General features: G+C 38.6%; 1 protein-coding gene across 1 annotated transcript in view; it reads left to right on the top strand.

Moving 5' to 3' along the window:
* The window catches only part of Lonp2 (lon peptidase 2, peroxisomal), a 93,016-nt gene that overhangs the window by 36,025 nt on the left and 33,251 nt on the right, over positions 1 to 23,740 (top strand). The window contains exons 8-11 of the mRNA XM_090357678.1: positions 7,475 to 7,616; positions 11,155 to 11,305; positions 16,032 to 16,158; positions 20,567 to 20,700. Coding sequence (XP_090213804.1) covers positions 7,475 to 7,616; positions 11,155 to 11,305; positions 16,032 to 16,158; positions 20,567 to 20,700 — 554 coding nt within the window. The remainder of the gene's footprint in view (positions 1 to 7,474; positions 7,617 to 11,154; positions 11,306 to 16,031; positions 16,159 to 20,566; positions 20,701 to 23,740) is intronic.

The following is a 23,740-nucleotide window of genomic DNA, read 5'->3' as shown; positions in this document are numbered from 1 at the left end:
GAAATTGGATAGGGAAGGGGGAAAACAAGATGAGGGGTGGGGGTGGGGAGGGAAATAGGGACCAAGACATAAGAAAGGGTATCAATGTATGTGAAGTAATGCGCCTTCTATCTGGCGAACATAATGTAACCCTTCTATTAATTACAATAAAATATATATAAGAAAAAAAGAAAAAGTAAAAGAAAAAGAAAAGACAAATTTTAAAAAAAAGAAATGGTTGCAGTCTGATGATACTGAAAGAGAACATTTTTATTTCATTGCTACAATTTTTTGCTATCTGATTTAATAATGCCCCCCAGTTTTGTTCAAAGTATATTCTATATCTTCAATGAGTATATTATGTGCTACCATACTTATGGCAAAAGACAATCTTAAAAACGTTCACGACAAGGAATTGGCTCACGTGGTAGAGTTTACCCTGCCTAGCAAGCATGAGACCCTAAGTTCAAACCCCATTTCTTCAAAAGGAAACTAGGAAAACATGTGTAGACAAATTCAGCATGTATATGGTGTTACATTTCTTGGGGGGTTTCTTTAAAGGCAGATTTTCCCTTTATATATGTTCTTTTATCCCCAGGTGAGGAAACTGAGATCAAATGATTTGTCCAAGTTGAGTTCACCTTAACAGTGGTGATGGGTCTTGATTGTGGTCAAATTGAAGGGAAACAATGTTACAGTTTTATATCTAGCAACTCTAAAGCATGAAGACCTGGAGTCTGCTATCAAAGAGCTTATTAGCATTTTAGAGGTAGTTACAGTACCCATGAATAAAAACTAGGTCATGCCAGGCACCAGTGACCTATAATCTTAGCTACTCAGAAGGCTGAGATGGAGGACAGAGGTTCTAAGCCAGCCCAAACAGAAAAGTTTACCAAAATTATCAACTCCAGCCAAACTGGAGTCATAGCTCACCTGGTAGGGTACCAGCTGAGCAAGTAGGTTGAGCTACTTTGACATCCTTAGTTCAAACCCAAAGTACTGTTTAAAAATAGAAAACCCAACTAGGTCATATATAGACACTAGATGAGTTGTAGAGTGAGTAGATGCTATAAACATTATAAACATCATTTCATGAGAAATAAATCAAGAAATATTCCTTAGGATTTAGGTGAGTTACATAGTTAAGGAGGGTATGAGCAGTGTTTGGTCAGCTATTTGTCACTGTAAGCAAGCAACTGATGAAGAAAAGGTATTCAGTTCACGGTTTGGGAGATTGAAAGTCCAGACAGCATTGCAAGGTTTTTTTTCTTTGTTTGTTTTGCCAGCCCTGGCTTGAACTCGGAGCCTGGGTACTGTTCTTGACCTTTCTCAAGGCTAACACTCTACTACTTGAGCCATAGCACCACTTCCAGCCTTTTCTTTTTTTTTTCATATATTTTTTATTGTAATTAATAGAAGGGTTACATTATATTCACCACATAGAAGGTGCATTAATTCACATCCATTGATACCCTTTCTCATGTCTTTGTCCCCATTCCCCTCCCCCCCACGCCCACCCCTCATCTTGTTTTCCCCCCCTTCCCTATCCAATTTCAAATAACCAAATACAAATATATCGAATATATCAGAAAACAAAGTGAGATACTGTAACAATGTAAGATAACCAAGGGACAGCAAAAGAGATGAGAGATAACATAGTACATTAAGGACAACAATCATTCATTATATGGCTTTTGTTTCTATATCCTAGAGGTCCTTTCATTTGCGTCATACTGTATGGCCTTATGTATCTAGGTTTTGCTCTATTACAAATCTCTGCTAGGAGAGCCCAAGGTTTCTACTGATTATGACAAATGAGAGAAACCATTGAGCCTATGTTCCTTTGAGGCTGGCTTACTTCACTTAATATGATTTTTTTTCTAAGTTTTTCCATTTCCTAACAAATGGGGCGATGTCATTCTTTCTGACAGCAGCGTAGAATTCCATTGTGTACAAATACCACATCTTGTTGATCCACTCATCAACGGAGGGACATCTGGGTTGGTTCCATATCTTTGCTATGGTAAATAGTGCTGCAATGAACATCGTTGTGCTAGTGGATTTAGTATGTCCTTGTTACTGGACAATTGGGTAAATGCCTAGTAGTGGAATTGCTGGGTCATAGGGGAGCTCTATGTTTAGTCTTTTGAGGAACTGCCATACTGCTTTCCATAGTGGTTGAACGAGTTTACACTCCCACCAACAGTGTAGTAGTGATCCCTCCTGGCCACATCCTCTCCAGCATCTGTTGTTATTAGTTTTCTTGATCCTAACCATTCTAAGTGGAGTGAGGAGGAATCTTAGAGTTGTTTTGATTTGCATTTCTTTTATGACCAGAAATGTCGAGCATTTCTTCATGTGTCTATAGGCCATTTTTGTTTCTTCTTCAGAGAAGACTCTCTTTAAGCTTTGGCCCATCTTTTAATGGGATGGTTGTTACTTTGGAGAGAAAGAACAGCGCAGGAGGAATTTCAATTCCAAACTTTAGACTCTATTGCAGAGCTTTATTATCAAAACAGCTTGGTACTGGCAGAAGAATAGGCCTGAAGACCAGTGGAATAGAGCTGAGGACCCAGATATTAAACCACAGACCTATGGCCACCTAACCTTTGACAAGGGAGCCAAAAAAATAGAATGGAAGAAAGACAGCCTCTTCAACAAGTGGTGCTGGCAGAACTGGTTAAGCACCTGCAGAAAACTAAAGTTGGATCCTTCTTTGTCACCCTGCACTAGAATTTACTCCTAATGGATCAAAGACCTCGAGGTAAAAGCTGACACATTGAAAACTTTACAAGAAGGAATAGGAGATACACTAGGTCTCCTTGGCACAGGTGGAAACTTTCTTAATAAGGACCAAGAATCACAACAAATCAGAGAAAGGCTGAATAAGTGAGACTGCATTAAACTGCAGAGCTTTTGTATGGCAAAGGACATAGCTAATAAATTAATTAGGAAGCCTAAAGAATGGGAGAAGATCTTCACCAACCATACAATGGACAAAGGCCTCATATCTAAAGTATATCAACAACTCAAAAAATTGAATCACTTCCAGCCTTTTCTATATGTGGTATAGAGTAATCAAACCTGGGTCTTCAAGCATGCCAGACAAGCACTCTACCACTAGGCCAAACTCCCGACATTGCAAGAGTATTGAGGGTTGCCCCTTTGCTGTTTCACCTCGTTATGGGTTCAGGGGAATGATGATATTGAAAACAGGAAAAAAGTATTAAATGGTCTCAGGCTTGCTCCTCTTAGAAGAACCTTTTCCCAAGAACAAACCCAGAATTGGTGAGAAATTTTTCCATCCCTTTGAAAGGACTGTTCCCAATATCCTCCCACTAGGCTCTGCCTCTTAAAGTTTTTGCTACATGCTAAGACCATTATTTTAAGGATCTAGCTTCTATCATGTGAGCAATGCTCATATCCTATCAGAAGGACAGGAAAGCATCATATTAATAAAGATGAGAAAACAAAACTCCAAAGGAGATTTTGATTGTGGATGAAGCAAGACAGTAATGGCCTTCAGTGAGTTTGCTGTGTAGATTGTGAAGATCCTTCAATTCTAAACAAAGGTGTTTGGACGTCATTTTGGAAACTGAGAACCAATGGGAAGTGTACTGGGACTTGCTTCTTTGCAGTGACTACCACCCAGATTTATCTTCTCCCCTCTGGGCACTGTCCTTGGACACTTTTTGCTCAAGGCTAGTGCTCTGCCAGTTGAGCCACAGCGCCACTTCTGGCTTTTTCTGTGTATGTGGTTCCTGGGAATCCAACCCAGGGCTTTGTACATGCTAGGCGAGCACTCTACCACTAGGACATGTTCCTGGCCCCCAGATGGATGGATGGATGGATGGATGGATGGATAGATAGATAGATAGATAGATTGATAGATAGATTGATAGATTGATTGATTGATTGATTGGTTTGCCAGTCCTGGGCCTTGAACTCAGGGCCTAAGCACTGTCCTTGGGCTTTCTCAAGGCCAGCGCCCTACCACTTGAGCCACAGAACCATTTCTGGCTTTTTTTCCCTATGTATGTGGTACCAAGGAATTGAACCCAGGTCTTTGTGCATGCTAGGCAAGCACTCTACCTCTAGGCCAAACTCCCGGTCCCTATTTTTTTTTTTTTTTATCACCGTGACTTTAGATCTAAAACTGTCAATGTCCAGTTTTGAAACCTGTCAAAAAAGCACAGGAACATCTAGGACACTTCTAGCAGAGGATCACAGTAGCTCAAAAGCTATGCACATAAGGTCATATATGATGAGACTAAATGAACTCTAGCATATGGAAACAAGAGCTTTATCTTTGTGATTCTTGTTCTTAATGTATGTATTATGTTATTTCTTTTCTCTTTTTTTTCCCCTTATGGTTAATCTCATGTGGTTACTGTATCTGACTTTGGTACTTGATGTACTGTATATACGTTTATTTGTTTATTTGAAATAGGGAAGGGAAGGGGGAAAACAAGATGATTGGGGGGAGGGAGGGAGGGAGGGAGGGAATTGGGGATAAAAACATGAGAAGTGATGTCACTGTTCAAGAAGTAATACATCCACTACCTGACCAATGTAACTGTAACCCCTCTATTAATTACCCTGACAATAAAATAAAATAATAAAAAATTTTAAAAGTATAGGAAAAGAAACTTTTATAAGAAATGATGCATAGAAACTTCTGAGGTTATCTCATATGGTTACAGTATTTTACCTTGTTATCTGATATAGTATATATATATATGCTTATTTAGTTATTTAAAATTGGATAGGGAAGGGGGGAAAACAAGATGAGGGGCAGGGAAGGGGGGAGGGAAATGGGGATCAAGACATGAGAAAGGGTATCAATGTTTGTGAAGTAATGCACTTTCTATCTGGTGAATATAATGTAACCTTTCTATTAATTACAATAAAAATATATGAAAAAAAAAGAAATGATGCATAGAGCCAGGCACCAGTGGCTCATGCCTGTAATCTTAGCTACTCAGGGGCTAAGATCTGAAAATCATGGTTCATAGACAGCCTGGATAAGAAAGTCTGTGAGACTCTTATCTCTAATCACAAAAATAGCCAGAAGTGGAGTTGTGGCTCAAGTGGTAGAATTCTACCGGTGAGCAAAAAAGCTCAGGAACAAAGCCTAGGCCCTAAGTTCAAGACCAAGAATTGGTGTGCTGTGCAGGCATGTGTACACACACACCAACATGGATACATGCATGATGCATAGAGATTTTCAGATTTAAGATAATTTTCTTTTGCTTGCCTCTTAAAAATCAGAGTAATGGCATATGTGTAGGCTTTCTAAAGAAATAATTTAAGAGCTGGACACAGTGGCTCATGCCTATAATCCTAGCTACTCAGGAGGCTGAGATCTGAAGATCAGATTCAAAGCTAGCCAGGGCACAAAAGGACCTGAGACTCTTATCTCCAATTAACCTCTAGAAAAAGGGAAGTGGGGCTTGGCTCAAGGGTAGGGTGGTAGCCTTGAGCTGAAGAGCTCAGGGACAGTGTCCAGGCTGAGTTCAGGCCCCATGACCCACCAAAACAAAAAGAAAAATAATTTAAGGAGTTTAGTAACTTCACAATTTCTTCTTTCTGTATCAAAGTCTGAAATCTTCCTGTTCTATTTCCTTATTATAACAGGACAGTGTGTATTGTATTTTGGTCAAGTACTATGACTACCTTCCCTGGATTAAGCATTCCCACGACATTTCTCAGGCTTTCTTGTCTTTTCAAAGGTCACTCTGTACTCTGTCCTACTTTAGTCATTTGGCAGAACTGAGGCTTGTTCTGTAACCTGGCTCTGTGTGGATCCTTAGATAACGGGATAAAGTTGCTCATTTCTTTCTTTCTTTTCTTTTTTTTTTTTGCATTTTTTATTGTAATTAGTAGAAGGGTTACATGATATTTGCCAGATAGAAGGTGCATTAATTCACATACATTGATACCCTTTCACATGTCTTGGTACCCATTTCCCTCCCCCCCCCACACACCCCACCCGTCCTGGGCTTGAGCTCAGGGCCTGAGCACTGTCCTTGGATTTTCTCAAGGCTAGAGCTCTACCACTTGAGCCACAGCATCACTTCTGGCTTTTTTCTATGTGTGTGGTATGGAAGAATCGAACCTGGGTCTTCATGCATGCTAGGCAAGCACTCTACCACTAGGCCAAACTCCCGGCCCAAAGTTGCTCATTTCTTTTAGGCACTCAGCATCATAGTCCCTTTCAGAAGCATCATTTTCCCTGTGACTTAGACAGCAAGAATAAAATTACTAATCAAAATCAGTAAATTGCTGTTTCCAGCAAAGTTTTTCAGCAATGTTTTATCATGGTTGGTACTGTTTTATTTCATGTGCACTCTAAGAGTGTCTGCCTTAACGATGTGTCTGGTTCTCATTCATGTATGGTAACGTAGCCTCTGGCCAAACTTGGGTATGCCACTTAATGGATATTGGAGGAATGCAGAATAATGGAGTTGGGGGGTCACAGAAGTACTGTAGCCTCAGAGCTTTTTCCTACAATTAATAACACTAGTGGTTTTGAAAATAAGAGGGATTTTTCTCTACATTCTGTCCTTTGAGACAGTTTGTTTTAACATTGTTTTTCATTTTTATTTATTTATTTATCAGTCCTGGGGCTGGAACTGAGGACCTTGGCACTGTCCTTGGACACTTTTTGCTCAAGGCTAGAGCTCTGTCATTTGAGCCACAGCACCACTTCTGTCTTTTTCTCTATATGTGGAATCAGACCTAGGGCTTCATGCATGCTGAGCAAGCACTCTACCACTAGGCTATGCTCCTGGACCCTTTCAGCCAGTTTTAAATGTTTCATGAAGACATTTTGGCCAGTTGTGATGATTGCGGCTGCTGCTGTTGCTGTTTCTCCTCTTCCTCTTCCTCCTCCACTTGTTGCTCCTCCTCCTCCTCCTCTTTCTCTTACTCCTCCTCCTATTCCTCTTTCTTGTGGTCCTTCTCCTTGTCCTCCTTCTTACTATTATTATTATTATTACTACTACTACTACATCTATGATGATGTATAGAGACAGGAGTTACAGGTAACATAAGTCAGGTAAAGAGCACATTTCTTTGTGGACAATGTTAACAGCAGATTCTTTAGTAATGTGAAATGGTGGTTGTGTTGGGTAGGAAGTTATTCCGACAAATAATACAGACCTCGGGAATTAAACTTATAAGACCCTTTGAACCTTTTGGAATCTTCAGGAGCAAGACAAAATTACATGATTTAAATGTTGCTTTCCATTTTACTAAATGTTAAACATTTATTTTTTATTGTTTGTTAACTTGCAACACAAATAATATAGAGAATAAAAATTGTGTCTTATGGGTTTTTGATATATATCATAGTACTTCTAAATGTTTTAACAGCTCTTTTCTTTATTGTGGTAGTAGCTATGTGACTTCTTTGAAGTCCTGAAGCTTAATTTCTCAATAGTAACTATCTCTTGAAACCTCATTGCTGTGAATTTACTGCTGCTTCGTTTAGGCGCACCTATGTTGGCAGTATGCCTGGTCGTATAATCAATGGCTTGAAGACCGTTGGAGTTAACAACCCAGTGTTCCTGTTAGATGAAGTTGACAAGTTGGGGAAAAGTCTACAGGGTGATCCTGCTGCTGCTCTACTTGAGGTGACATGTAGAAAATTCCTTGATTGCAATAATATTTGAAGAATGTGAATGAAAATAGGTCATATTGGACTAATATATGCATTAGACTGTGGTTTGTTATGGGAAGAACAGATGATACAGGAGCCAGATGTGTTCCTGCAGGCCTGTAATCCTAACCAACACTTGGGAAATAGAGATGAAAAGATCACAGTTTAAGGCCAACCTAGCCAAAAGAGTTAGTGAGACTGTTTCAGAAAAGAAGCCACTGTATCCCTGTATTCTCAGAGATGGAAGTAGGAGATGGAGTTAGAAGGATTGTGGTCCAAGGCTGGCTGTGGAAAAAAATCAAGACTTTGGATATGACTCAAGTAGTAGGCTGATTGAGCCAGCTAACAGGCATCAGACTGTGAGGTCAGTTCCTAGTACTGCCAATAATAATAATAATAACAATAATAACAATAATATTTGATTCAGACTGAAGTCTGAAGCACTTGAAATCTACACAGAAGCATCTCATATTTCCTTTTCTTTTCTTTTCTTTTCTTTTCTGAGACAGTGTTACTATATAGTGTGCATTGCCCACCAGCCTCCCAAGTGCAGAGCTTGCTACTGTGACCAGCATAACCACCCTGTTTGGTGGTTTTACCCTTGTTTCTAGTTGGGCTGATATGTTTTTAACCATTCTTTGTTTTTATTTTATATTACTATAGCTTTTCTAAGTTTTATTTTAAAATTTTCCTGTATAATTTTTTATTAGTATATACTTCATATAGATTCTTCTGATAAGACTACTTTTTGATCCTATTTGGGAAGTTTCAGATATTCTGTAGATTTTTGAAATTATTCTGTGTTACCTGACTGGACCACATATAAAAGATGCTTAATTTAATCTTTTTTTTTTTTTTCCAGAGCTGGGGCTTGAACTCAGGGCCAAGCCCTGTCCTTGGGCTTTCTCAGGGCTAGAGCTCTACCACTTGAGCCACAGCACTATTCCAGGCTTTTTTCTATGTATGTGGTGCTGAGGAATTGAACCCAGGTCTTTGTGCATGCTAGGCAAGCACTCTACCACTAGGCCAAACTCCCGGTCCCAGTTGAATCTGTTTTTAAAAGGGAAATATGTTGCAAAAAGAATACAAAAGCAATGCATTCGTTAGTACTCAAAATAGTAATAATACCAAATGTCTACACATAACCTGAGCCCAAACATTTGTAGTACTTTTATTAATAATAATTGCAAAGTGTAGAAGTAACCAAGGTACCTTTCAATAAGTAAATGGATAATCTGTGACTGATCTAAACAATAAATTTAGTCAGTGATCAAAAAAAAGAAAAATGCCGGGAGTTTTCCCTAGTGGTTAAAGTGTTTGCCTAGCATGCATGAAGACCCGGGTTCGATTCTTCGGTACCACATACATAGAAAAAAGCCGGACGTGGTGCTGAGGCTTAAGTGGTAGAGCTCTAGCCTTGAGAAAGTCCAAGGACAGTGCTCAGGCCCTGAGTTCAAGCCCAGGACTGGCAAAAAAGAAAAAAAAAAAAAAAAAGAAAAATGCCCAAGCATAAAAACATAGAGAAGAGCCAGCTATGTACCAGTAGCTTACACCAGTTATCCTATTTGTACTAAGCCAAACAAAGCTCAGATCTGAGAACTGTGATTTGAAGCGAGGCCATATAGACAAATCCATGAGATTGTTATTGCTGTGTAATCAGTAAAAAGTTGTAAGGAGAGGTATGACTCACATTGAAACCTGCAACTGTGTGTGGAAAATCCAAGTAAGGACTTGAGGGCCTGTGTTCAAGTCCTAGTACCAGTACCAAAAAAAAAAAAAAAAAAAAAAAAGAAAAGAAAGAAAGGAATTAAGAAAGGAAGAAAGATAGAACCAAAAAAAAAACAAACAAACAAACAATTGAGCAAAGGTCAGTATGAAAAGCCACATATTTATGGCTCTAATGCTGGGTAAGGCCAAGCTGTGGGTACAGTAAAAAGATCAGTGAAACCATTCTGTATAATCCTACTGTAAATAAAACTCATAATACCTAACATAAGCAAACCTTGATGTCAATTTGTATTAATATTCGTTTATAGTTATAACAAATGTATCAAGTGAATTAAGCCTACTATGTCAGGTACTAGGGAAATGTATATTGAGAGGATAATGGTTCAAGGCTACCTGGTCAAAAAGTAGAAAGTGCAAATGGGAATATCTCAGTTAGACCAACTCATAGACCTTAGGTACTACATGAAAAATAACTGAAAGGATTATTGTCTACATTACACAAAGAGCTAAAACAAATAACAGCAAAAGAACATACAATCCAATAAATGAACAAATGAACTGGATAGTTCTTAGACAAAGAAATACAAATGGTTAGATGGGTGCCAGAGTAGCTAACAACTGTGCTCCTGGATCAGGAGATTAGAGATTCAAAATCAGCCCAGGCAGAACAGCCCAAGAGACTCCATCTCAAAAATGACCAGCAAAAAGCCAGGCTGAAAAATAGTTTAGTAGTCGAACACTAACCAAGCAGACAAGCCAAGTAAGGTTGAGGCCCTGGGTTCAAGCCTGTATACAAGAGGAAAGGGGAGGTGGTGGGAGGCTCACAGATACATGAAGAAAAATTCAAGTCACCATCCACAGCCTTTGCATAAAGAAAAGCAAATCAAAACTGTGCTGAGATCCCATCTTCCCATTTTTTTACTAGTCAGAATGTGTAAAAACTAAAACTAGCACTTCCCTGTGACTCTACCATACCACTACTGAGCATGTATATATCAAGGAAAAGAATATACAAAAAAGATACCTGCATACCCATGTTTATATTGCAGCACTATTCCCAATAGCCAAATGATAGAATCCCTGAGGTACCCAACAACAGATGAATGGATAAATAAGATACAGTATATAAATGAACTATTATATAGGCATAAAGAAAAAATGAAATTATGTCATTTACGGGAAAATGGATAACATTTGAGAACATTAAGTTGCTTAAGACCAGTCAAGTCCCCAAAGCCAAATAGGTTTTCACTCATGTGTGGACAGCAGACCAAAAAGACACATATATTCATGGGCATGTACATGCAACTATATGCATCTTTCATCTTCTCTTTCATCCTTTCTAAATAGAGATGTATGTGTGTGTATATACACACACATATACATACACATAAATATATGCCTATGTACACACATACGTATATATGTTCATCAAAAGAATGTATTTTATATTCCCATAGCAGGTAGAATAGGGTCTATCACCAAAAGGAAACCAATTGTGCAGGTTTGGTGACTTGTAAGGCTACATGCTGAGCCATTAGGAAACAGGTTTAAGAGCAGAGTTTGAAAATGTAATTTTTACTTCTTCATGCTGTATACTGTCTCGTGTTCAGATATGAGACTGAACATGTAACAATTTTAACATCATTTAGAATGTGAGGAATGCAAAGAACAATGCTTAGGTTTTTGTATTACCCCTGTTTATTAAATAAATATATAGCACACTTCAATTTATACATCTTTCTATTGGAACTACTAAATGTTTGCTTATTATTCTCTCTTAGGTGTTGGATCCTGAACAGAACCATAATTTCACAGATCATTATCTGAATGTGGCCTTTGACCTTTCCCAAGTTCTTTTTATAGCTACTGCCAACACCACTGCTACTATTCCACCTGCTTTGTTGGATAGGATGGAGATCATTCAGGTTCCAGGTACACCCCTGATAATAAAATAAGTATTTTTATATAGCTTTTCTCTCTTCAGGATGTCTTTAAAAAGGATCATACTGGGTGCCCATGGACCATGCCTATAAATCCTAACAACTCAGGAGGATTGCCATTCAACACCAACCCAGGCAGGAAAGTCCATGTACTCCAGTTAAGCACTCAAAAAGCTGGAAGTATTGCTGCAGCTCAAGTGGTATGAGCAGAAGACCTCAGGGAGAGTGCCCAGGCTCTGAGTTTAAAATCAGCCCCCACCCAAAATAAAAAAAAAAAGAATTAACAGATGCTACTTAAACTGAGTAGGGTTATTTGGGTTTGGTTTGGTTTGGTTTTTTGCTGTTATTTTTGGATATGGGGCTTGAACTCTGGACCTGGGCACTGTCCCTGAGCTCTTCAGCTCAAGGCTGGTGCTCTATCACTTTGAGCCACTGTGCTACGTCTAGTTTTCCAATGGTTAATTGGAAATAAAAGTCTCATGGACTTTCATGCCCAGGCTGGCTTTGAACTGTGATCCTCAGATCTCAGCCTCCTGAGTAGCTAGGCTTATAGGCTTGAGCCACTGGCGCCCACCTCTGAGTAGTTTTTAAGTAAAGAAGCCAATTTGCCAATGTACAGTCTTTGAAAGTTCTGGTAAGGGATATAAACCAGCTTTTCTGTAGATTGACTTTGGAACAACAAAACTTTACCCATCCCAGATAAGCGTATCTGAATATTTTATAAGATAACATGTTCACAAACCCACAGTTAGTATTATACTTAATGCCGAAAAGCTAATGCCATTCCCTCTAAAATCAGGAATGAGACAAGATGCCCACTCTCTCTACTCCTCTTTAACATAGTATTAGAATTCCTAGCCAGTGCAATAAGGCAAGAAGCAAGCATAAAGGGGATCCAAGTAGGGAAAGAGGAAGTGAATTTTTCCCTCTTTGCAGATGACATGATTCTGTATTTAAAGAACCCTATAGACTCTACTCCCAACCTCCTTGAGCTGATTCAAAATTTTGGAAAGGTAGCAGGGTATAAAATTAACCCTCAAAAATCCTCCATGCCAACAGTGAGAGGAACGAGGCAACAATCAGGAAAACAACTCCTTTTGCAATAGTCTCAAAGAAAATAAAGTACCTAGGAATTATCTTAACTAAGAATGTAAAGGACCTTTTTGATGAAAACTTTAAAACCCTGAAAAAGGAAATTAAAGCAGAACTGAGGAAATGGAAAAACCTTCCATGCTCCTGGATTGGAAGAATCAACATTGTGAAAATGACAATCTTGCCAAGAGCTATCTACAAATTCAATGAAATACCCATCAATATCCCAATGGCATTCTTTAAAGAAGTAGAAGAGGCAATCCAAAATTTCATACGGAATAATAAAAGATTCCGTATAGCAAAAACACTTCTTAGCAGAAAGAACAGCGCAGGAAGAATTTCAATACCAAACTTTAGACTATTACAGAGCTATAATCAAAACAGCTTGGTACTGGCACAAGAACAGGCCTGAAGACCAATGGAATAGAACTGAGGTCCCAGATATTAAACCACAGACCTATGGCCACCTAATCTTTGATAAGAGAGCCAAAAAAAAATGGAATGGAAGAAAGACAGCCTCTTCAACAAGTGGTGCTGGCAGAACTGGATAAGCACCTGCAGAAAACTAAAGTTGGATCCTTCTTTGTCACCTTGCACTAGAATTAACTCCAAATGGATCAAAGACCTGGAGGTAAAAGCTGACACACTGAAAACTTTACAAGAAGGAATAGGAGATACACTAGGCCTCCTTGGCACATGTCGAAACTTTCTTAATAAGGACCAAGAATCACAACAAATCAGAGAAAGTCTGGATAAGTGGGACTGCATTAAACTGCAGAGCTTTTGTATGGCAAAGGACATAGCTAGTAAAGTAATTTAGGAAGCCTAAAGAATGGGAGAAGATCTTCACTAACCATACAAGGACAAAGGCCTCAGATCTAAAATATGTCAACAGCTCAAAAACTTGAATCACTCCAAAACTAATCTCCAAAGTAACAACCATCCCATGAAAAGATGGAATAAGAATGGCCTATAGACACATGAAGAAGTGCTCGACATCTCTGGTCATAAAAGAAATGCAATCAAAACAACTCTTAAGATTCCACCTCACTCCACTTAGAATGGCCAGGACCAAGAAAACTAATAACAACAGATGCTGGAGGGGATGTGGCCAGGAGGGATCACTACTACACTGTTGGTGGGAGTGCAAGCGCATTGAACCACTATAGAAAGCAGTATGACAGTTCCTCAAAAAATTAAGCATATTGCGCCCCTATGACCCAGCAATTCCACTACTTGGCACTTACCCAATTGTCCAGAAACAAGGGCATACTAAATCCACTAGCACAATGATGTTCATTGCAGCACTATTTACCATAGCAAAGATATGGAACCAACCCAAATGTCCCTCCGTTGATGAGTGGATCAACAAGATGTGGTATTTATGCACAATGGAATTCTATGCTGTTGTCAGAAAGAATGACATTGCCCCATTTGTAAGGAAATGGAAGGACTTAGAAAAAATCATATTAAGTGAAGTAAGCCAGCCTCAAAGGAACATAGGCCCAATAGTCTCCCTCATTTGTCATAATCAGTAGAAACCTTGGGTTCTCCTAGCAGAGATTTACAATAGAACAAAATCTAGACACATAAGGCCAAATAGTATGACACTAAATGTAAGGACCTCCAGGATAAGGAAACAAAAGCCATATAATGAGTACTGTTGTCTTTAATGTACTTTGTTATCTCTCATCTCTTTTGCCATCCCTTGGTTATCTTATATTGTTACAATATTTCACCTTGTTATCTGATATATTTTGTATGTTCTTAATTGGTTATTTGAAGTTGGACAGGGAAGGGGGGAAATCATGATAAACGGGGGGAGGGTGGGAGGGAAATGGGGACCATGTCATGAGAAAGGGTATCAATGTTTGTGAAGTTATGTACCTTCTATCTGGTGAATATAATGTAACCCTTCTATTAATCACAATAAAAATATTTTTAAAAAGATAACATGTTCAGATTTAATTCAGTACTGAAGAATGATCACTTTTTGTGAAAAGGAAGACATTCTTTGAAGCTATTTATGAAATTACAGATAGAAAAAATTAATTTTTACAAAATAGTGTCTGAAGTCTTTGCCAATTCTCTGGGAAAGCATTATTTAATATTTTTCTCTGAATAAGAAGTGGTTCCCAAGCAGAACTGGGCTTTATCCTTACTAAATCTGTCCTTTTTTCAATGTAAGCATGCATATTCCTTTCAATTTCCTGTGTACTTGACTATCAACTAGTCCCATGTTTGTTTATTTTACCACACTTCACTGGTATGTGTGAAAATTAAAGTCTTTTAGTTTTATTTACCATCTTTAATTAGAATTATTTACCCTAAAAGAAATCAAGTATCAGTGAGTACTTGTTAAAATCTAAATAGGATAGGATATATATTTTTTCCTTTTTTTTTTTTGTGGTCGGTTCTGGGGCTTGAACTCTGAGCCTGGGCGCTGTCCCTGAGCTCTTCAGCTCAAGGCTACCACCCTACCCCTTGAGCCACAGCACCACTTCCAGTTTTCCAGTGGTTAATTGGAGATACGAGTCTCAGGAACTTTAGTACCCGTGCTGGCTTTGAATCTCGCTCCTCAGATCTCAGCCTTCTGAGTAGCTAAGATTACAGGTGTGAGCCACCGTACCGGCTCTAGTCTAGATATAATCTTAATGTACTATATTAATCTGAAATATTTACTATTCATTGAGGGGTAATTAATTTCTTAATTATCTGTGAGACTTGCAGATTCTTATGTGTAGTTTTAAACTGTGGTGGAATATAAAGACTGAAATATACAAATTATGTGATTCAATTGCCCGGAGACTCGAGGTTAAGACAGAAAGTCCATAGAAAAATAGTGAAGGGAAATGAAGATAGCTCTGCTAAGGGGTATGTCTGACATACCTTATGCCTCTGACAGGCTATGTGGGCCTGCCTTCTAGCTTTTCTGCTGTTTTAAACTCCTTTTTCCATAGAAAAGATGATTGTCAGTTTCCATTTAAAATTTTTGTTTGCCAAATAGAAAGGGTACATTCATTAAGGTAGAATTTTGTTTTACTGAATTTAGGGGTAAATTAAGACTCTACTCACTGAGGGGACCCAATCAGTAAAAACATAAAGCCTATTAAGTATTTCTAGTTTGTTTTTCCCTAAAATATGGGGATTAAAAAAACACTGCATGCTGGGTGCAGTGGCTCACACCTGTAATCCCAGCTACTCAGAGGCTGACATCTGAGGATTGCAGGTCAAAGCCAGCCCAGGCACTCGAGACCCTGAGACTCTTACCTCTAATTAATCACTAGAAATGGGGAAGTGGGGCTGTGGTTCCAGGGGTAGGGTGGTAACCTTGAGCTGAAGAGCTTAGGGACAGCACCCAGTCCCAGAGTTCAAGCCCTAGGACCCACCAAAAAAGAAAGAAAAGGAAGGAAGGAAGGAAGGAAGGAAGGAAGGAAGGAAGGAAGGAAGGAAGGAAGGAAGGAAGTGAGGAGAAACACTGAAAAATTAGGAAATTTATTAGGTTAATTTTTCTTGTTTCAGCTATGCTATTAGATGCTATACTTAAATTCATACTGACTCATTAGAAACCATAGTATTGTGGGAGCCATATGAATAACTACCAAGTGTGATCCTTTCTTTTCCAGGGTATACACAGGAGGAGAAGATTGAGATTGCCCATAGACACCTGATCCCGAAACAGCTGGAGCAGCATGGGCTGACTCCCCAGCAGATTCAGATCCCTCAGGCGACCACGCTCGCTATCATCACCAGGTCAGACAGCCATCATGCCCATCCCTGAAGAGGAGAATTTCTACTGCCAGTCCATAGCATCCATTTCTCCAACAAATGCTCAACAGGCATGGCCTTGCTGTCGACTTACACAGGGCTCTGTAGGAGGCAGACATCCAAAGAAAAACCACTTATGTCTTCTTTGAGAAGACCTTTTAAACCAGAACTTCTACCTGCTACAAGAGCAACACTGGGGATTCATTTAATAAAGTAACAATAGGGTCCGGGAGTTTGGCCTAGTGGTAGAGTGCTTGCCTAGCATGCACGAAGACCTGGGTTCGATTCCTTGGTGCCACATACTTAGAAAAAGCTGGAAGTGGTGCTGAGGCTCAATTGGTAGAGCTCTAGCCTTGAGAAAAATCCAAGGACAGTGCTCAGGCCCTGAGCTTAAGCCCAGGACTAGCAAATAAATAAATAAATAATAAAGTAACAAATACTTTGTATGTCTAGGACCTTGAAAGTTGTTGAGCTCACTTGAAATGAAGTGCTACTTACATCTGTTATAGTCTATTCAATTTTTTTCCTTTCAAAAATTAAAAAAAACTTCAGTTATGAACTTCAGAATTAACATTGGAACAATAGTGAAAGTGCTGTCCCAAATTTGTTAGCAAGTATGTAAGCCTGTGGCAAGCACTGCTTAAATTATCTGAGTATCAGGTTGCTAATTTGTACGTTGTGTATTCAAGTGGAGAATATGTCCTGTTGAGAATTTATGGCTCATTCTTACAGTTTCATTGCATCACCCTGCAATTGTTGAGTCAGACTACCAAGCCCTCCTCGGCTCTCTCCTTAGTGACTGCAGTTTCTCTCCACTTAGAGTTTGGCTGATTAGACTGCCTTTTGATCTGTGCCAGCCTTTTTATGGGTCTATTTAAACTTTTATGTACAACAGTAGGACTAAATCTAACCTTGGAGTTTCTTTCTTCATTTGTCTTTTGATAGTGTATACATAATGTCAGGAGAAAAAAATTTGTTTATTTGCCCATATATTCCAACAAGGTCATTGTTTAGATGACAACTTACATGTTTAGGTATTTGAAGAAAGGCACTTAATCTATTTTTGATAGTTTCCAAATCAATAAAATGGAAATGATAGAGAAAAATACATAGCTTATCTGACTTTGAATTATAATGAGCCTGAAATGTAACCATTAGTTCTATTTTCCAGTTGTTGCCTAGAGCACTATGTCAATTTTGTATTTTTTATAATTTTTTTATGTCAGTACTAGAGTTTTATGTCAGAACTCAGGGCACTTCATACTTGAGTACACTCTCAGTTCTTTTCTTTTTTTTTTTTTGGCAGTCCTGAGTCTTGAACTCGGGGACCTGAGCACTGCACTATCCTTGAGCTTCCTCAAGGCTAGCACTCTACCATTTGAGCCACAGCACCACTTCCATCTTTTTCTATGTATGTGGTATACTGTGGAATCGAGCCTGGGTCTTCATGCATGCTAGGCAAGAACTCTACCACTAGGCCTAACTCCTGGCCCCCGTCAGTTCATTTTTATATGCTGGTTATGTGAAGATGTTAGGAACTCTCTCGAGCAATTTTGTTTGTTTAAATGGTTTTATATTGTTTTTTTAATTTTTTTTGCCAGTCCTGGGCCTTGAACTCAGGGCCTGAGCACTGTTCTTGGACTTTCTCAAAGCTAGAGGTCTACCACTTGAGCCACAGCACCACTTCCAGCTTTTTTCTATGTATATGGTACCAAGGAATCAAACCCAGGTCTTCGTACATGCTAGGAAAACATTCTACTACTAGGCCAAACTCCTGGCCCCTATGGTTTTTATTTTTAAAACAAGTGAATGCTAGTCTAAGCAAGGTTGGTGAGGACATGGAATGTTAGGGTTGAGGTTTTCATCTCTCAGGGTGTGTTATAGGCGTAGATCCTTGATGTTCTAGCCTCAGCCACCTCCCAGTGTAATCAGCCTACTGGAATCCTGCCAGTCCTTAGTTGTTTACTGCTTCTTATCTCCTGGGACTAGCTCTTAATTGTCATGGGCTTTCCTGTCCAGACTGATTCTCAGATCTCAGCCTTCTGAAGACATAGGATTATTGACATGAGACTCTGGCACAAAGCTGAACTTTATTTTTAGTTCCCTTTGATTTAAATTAGTTTCACTTTACAGTATTTAATCAACATGTTTTATCTGTTTTTCTCAACATTTAAAATCTGATTTCACCTAATCTGCTGATTGCCTAATCAAATCCAGTTGTTTAACTAAAACTGCATTTTTTGCTCCCATTTTATTTCATTTGATTTTTGTAGTGGCTTTCAACTCAAGGCCTTACATTCACCATTTTTTTGGTTGTTGTTGTTTATAGTTGATTCTCTACTGCTTAAGTCACTTGTTTTTGGCTGGTTAATTGGAGATATGAGTCTTTTGGACTTTTCTACCTGCATGGTTTCAAACTTCAATCCTCTATGACGTCTTTTACACAATCCCAATGAAAATGTGTCAAGGTGGTCAGTGATTTAGCACAGGATATGATAAATACTAAATTTCTGCTTTGGACTCTCTTTGCATTGGTTAAACAGTGTAATATCTCTGAGTCAGCAATATTTCAACTACAGATAAACTAGGATTATTTTAAGAAAGCTCTTAAAAATATATCATCAAGGAAAACACATTATCACATTTATTCTGTGATTGATGAGGATTCATTAACTTACTATACATTCATGGGATGCATTTAACACCAGTCTTACATGCCAGTCTTATATAAGTTATTTTGAACTGTAGGAAAGAATGTTACTTACTATTCATAAGGAAATGTAAAGACTTGGGGAAATTGTGTTAAGCAACAAAAGCCAGACCCAAAGAAATACAGGTTGCAGTTTCCTTCATTTGTGGTAGCTAGACTGTGCTGATAAGTCTACAAGTAAACACATAAAAGACATAAAACACATAAAAAAGTAAACACAAAAACACATAAAAAGTAAAACACAAGTAAAGAATAAAATAAAGCAACACTGGTACCTGAGCTTCAGATCATATAAAGTAATACTAATCAAAATAAACTCTTAAGAAATAGAAACTAGGAGCTGGGAGTTTGGCCTAGTGGTACAGTGCTCGCCTAGCATGCATGAAGACCCGGGTTCAATTACTCAGTACCACAAATATAGAAAAAAGCTGGAAGTGGTGGTGTGGCTCAAGTGGTAGAGTTCTAGCCATGAGAAAGCCAAACGACAGTGCTCATGCCCTGAGTTCAGTCCCCACGAAGGGCAAAAAAAAAAAAAAATAGAAACTAGAGGTTTTTATCTTTTTTGCTGTTTGGGTTTTTTTTTTTTGTCTTGTTTGCTTATAAATCTTTGGGAGGGCGGGGGAGCGCAGAAATGGTGGAACAAAGGATACACAAATGCAGCAGTGGAACTCACGAGACACTATGTTGAAATTGTAAGTGAGGATGGGAAGGAAAACTGGGAGAGAGCAAGGAAAGGGGTGACATGTTCAAAAAGAAATGTCCTCATTACCTTACTTAAGTGTAACTCCTCTACATATCACCTTTTAATACCAATTTTAAAATGCATGAAGAAAAAAAGCAGTTAGTTAAAGCTGAAAACATATTATGAAATAACATTATTTTAATGAGATGTTTTAGGTATGAAAAAGTACTGAAGAAAGAATGATGAACTTGTAAATACACATTATTTCTTTAATAAAGCAACAACATTACTATTTTTTTAATTGTCAGCCATCGGGCTTGAACTCAGGGCCTGGGTCCTGTGTCTGAACTCTTTTGTTCAAGTTCAGAGCCCTGCCATGTTGAACCACAGCTCTACTTCAGTTTTCTAGTGGTTTTTTGGAAGTAAGAGTCACACAAACTTTCTTGCCTGGTCTGTCTTTGAACTGCATCCTTAGATCTCAGCCTCCTGAGTAACTGGGATTATAGGTATGAGCCACCAGTGCCCAGCTATGTATCTGTCTGTCTGTCTGTCTGTCTGTCTCTCTCTCTCTCTCTCTCTATATATATATGAAATATATATAAATATTTAATATATTTATATATATGTATATATAAAATATATACATATATGTATACATTTTTAAAAAATAGCCTGGGGTTTGAACGCAGCAAGCTCACTGTGCATACAGTCTATTATTTGAGCCACTGTCCAGCCCTTTTTTATTTTTATTTTTCACATATAATCTCGTATGTTTGCCTGAGGCTGGCCTTAAAAAGTGGTCTTACTTGTGCCTCCTTTAGTGTTGGGATTACCAGCCTTTGCTACTATGTTACTTATTTGTTGAAGTAAGGTCTTGCTAACTTCTTGCCTTGGCTAACCAGAGCTGCAATCCTGTAGATCTCTATTTCCTGTACTGAGAGTATACTATTTTTATAAATGGTGGTTTGCCAAAAAAATAAAATATTTTTGTTTGATGACAGGTATACCAGAGAAGCAGGGGTTCGTTCTCTGGATAGAAAATTTGGGGCTATATGCCGAGCAGTTGCTGTGAAGGTCGCAGAAGGACAGCACAAGGAAGCCAAGCTGGACCGTTCCGATGTGACAGAGGGAGAAGGTTTGTGGCCTCTGATGCACTAAGTCTAGCAGCTAATAGTAAATGACACAATTGAGAGTGTTTGATAGTTCTTAAAGCAGTGGCATGTAGGACTCTGGTGGTAAATGTATCTCATGAATGTGTACTAAATAAAGGTTTGGTATAGTTCATCAAGAGGATTCTCTTTTGCAGATAGTACACAGATGGTCTGTGTTTCTTTTTCTAGTACTAGGGTTTGAACTCTTTGCTTGACTAGAGCTCTATCATTTGAGCTATACTGTAGTCTGGCTTCTTCTTTTTTTTTTTTTTTGGCCAGTCCTAGGGCTTGAACTCAGGGCCTGGGCACTGTCCTTGGGCTTTCTCAAGGCTAGAGCTCTACCACTTGAGCTGCAGCACCACTTCTGGCTTTTTCTATGTATGTGGTACTGAGGAGTTGAACCCGGGTCTTCGTACATGCCAGGCAAGCACTCTACCACTAAGTCAAACTCCTGGTCTCTAGTCTGGCTTTTTGTTGATTTAACTGGAGATAGAGTCTTCTAGGTTTTTCTCCTAAGTAGTCTGTGAACATAAATTTTCCAAATCTAGCCTCCTGGGACTGTCTAGGATTACAGACAGCCTTGACAGACATCCGTCAGTTTTAACTGAAGTTACATCGATTATTAATGCTTTAAGGATGTAGTAATTATCTAGATTTGTAATGATGGTACACTTAATATATAGGCCTAACATTCTCTTATTTCTTACTGACTTAGTTACTAAGTTCTTGAATAATTTATAACATAAAAAATTGTTATAAGCTAAGCATATAGTCCTTGCTGGCCTTAAACTCAGCTCCGAGTTTTGGAATTTCACCTAGCTATAATGTATCATTTCTTTTTTACTTATATGCTAGTACTGGAGCTTAAACTCAGGACCTCAAGCTCTCAGCTTGTTTGCTCACAGCTGGCACACTACCACTTGAGCCATGCCTGTAGAAATTGAAATTTTTTAATAACTTTCTTAAGTGAACAAGTGCTAGGAATGGAAGCTGACTCAAGTGGTAGAGCACCTGTCGAACAAGCCCAATGCCCAAACTGCAGTACTACCCAAGAACAAAAAATGGCTTATGTCTATATCATCTTAATGTTCCCTTTATGGTCATTTCTTAGTGTTATGGCCTCTAGCATAGCTTCATTGCACATAACCTTTCTCCTGTCTATGATGATTAGAAAGGGAAGTGTCAAATCAAGTGTATATGATTAAACACATTTTGAAAATTATGCTTAAAATTTAGCTGGTTTCTTTTAAAAGAATTTATAATGTATTCAGAGGGATTTGATATGGGTAATGTTCTGTAGTTAAAATACACTGTGCTGGGCGCTGGTGGCTCACATCTGTAATCCTAGCTACTCAGTAAGCTAAGATCAAGAATTGAAGTTCAAAGTCAGGCAGGGACATCTGTGAGACTGTTTATCTCCAGTTAACCACCAGAAAACTGGAAGTGGAACTGTGGCTTAAAGTGATAGAATGAGCAAAATGTTTAGGGACAATGGTAGGCCCTGAGTTCAAGTTCCACAGCTGACCAGAAACAAAAATGTGTGTGTATATGTATATACCTATATTATATATTTGTATAACATAGGATATCTATTACCATATTTGTAATATCAGCACTCAGAAGTAACTCACTGATATCCAAGAAGTTGTGAACCATATGCTCACATACAATTTTTTAAATACTTTTAATGTTATTACTATGGTTTCATACAGAGGGGATGCCATTTCATAAGTCAGATAATGAACACAATGTTCCTTTCTCTGTTTCCCCCTCCTATTCCTGCCCATGAGATCATAGTTTTTGTGGTAACATTTACATATGATGTTTCTGTGATTACTAGTTTTTAAAACATAGAACATCTCCTAAATGTAGACAAGCAGTACTACTTAGGTTATCCAGATGAATAAATATTTAGGGCAGACGTTTTTCTGAGGACAATTTTAGTTGTATTCCTTATTAGAGATTCAAATATGATGCCATGTTGGCCCTGGTCTTGTGAGATAACCTTGAATTACTAGAAATCATTGTCCTCATTGTTTGTGATCTCAACTAAGCCAAAATAAAAAATGGTCTATAGAGTCTAAATTAGGGACTGAGCATGTGGCTTAGTGGTAGAGTGCTTACCCTGGGTTTGATTCCTCAGTATCACATAAACAGAAAAGGCTGGCAATGGTGCTGTGGCTCAAGTGATAGAATGCTAGCCTTAAACAAAAGAAGCTCAGAGATAGTGAACAGGCCCTGCATTCAAGCCCCAGGACTGGCAAAAAAAAAAAATCTACATTAGATTTTCATGCCAAGAAGTTCAACTAGACAGTATCTGAAAGTTACACATTAAAAAATAAATTACTTGGGGGCCGGGAGTTTGGCCTAGTGGTAGAGTGCTTGCCTAGCATGCACGAAGACCCGGGTTCGATTCCTTGGTACCACATACATAGCAAAAAGCCGGAAGTGGTGTTGAGGCTCAAGTGGTAGAGTGCTAGCCTTGAGAAAGTCCAAGGACAGTGCTCAGACCCTGAGCCCAAGCCCAGGACTGGCAAAAAAAAAAAAAAAATAAATAAATAAATAAATAAATTACTTGGGACCAGGAGTTTGGCCTAGTAGTAGAGTGCTTGCCTAGCATACACAAAGACCTGGGTTCGATTCCTTGGTACCACATACATAGAAAAGCTGGAAGTGGCCCTATGGCTCAAGTGGTAGAATGTAGCCTTGAGAAAAGCCCAAGAACAGTGCTCAGGCCCTGAGTTAAAGCTCTAGGACCGGCAAAAAAAGGAAAAGAAGGGAAGGAAGGAGGAAGGGAGGAAGAGAAGGAGAGAAGAAGGGAGAGAGGAAGAAAGAGAGAAAAAGATTTAAAAAAATCACTTAAAAGTGGAGTGTATAAGAAAAGTTTATGAATTTCAAGTAATACAGTGTACGAGTTATTTTTAGTGTTAAAAAATAATACTAAACTTAGAATTACTGCCAGAAAATAAAGTAATTTCAGACCACAAGCTTCAAAGCAGGGAGAAACTGCCAGTGTATCAAACA

This window comes from Megascapheus bottae, chromosome 24, assembly GCF_031878675.1.
Source record: "Megascapheus bottae isolate mThoBot1 chromosome 24, mThoBot2.hap1, whole genome shotgun sequence".
Classification (NCBI taxonomy): domain Eukaryota; kingdom Metazoa; phylum Chordata; class Mammalia; order Rodentia; family Geomyidae; genus Megascapheus; species Megascapheus bottae.
Note: the sequence above shows the minus strand (reverse complement) of the source record. Positions and strands in the feature narration are given on the sequence as shown.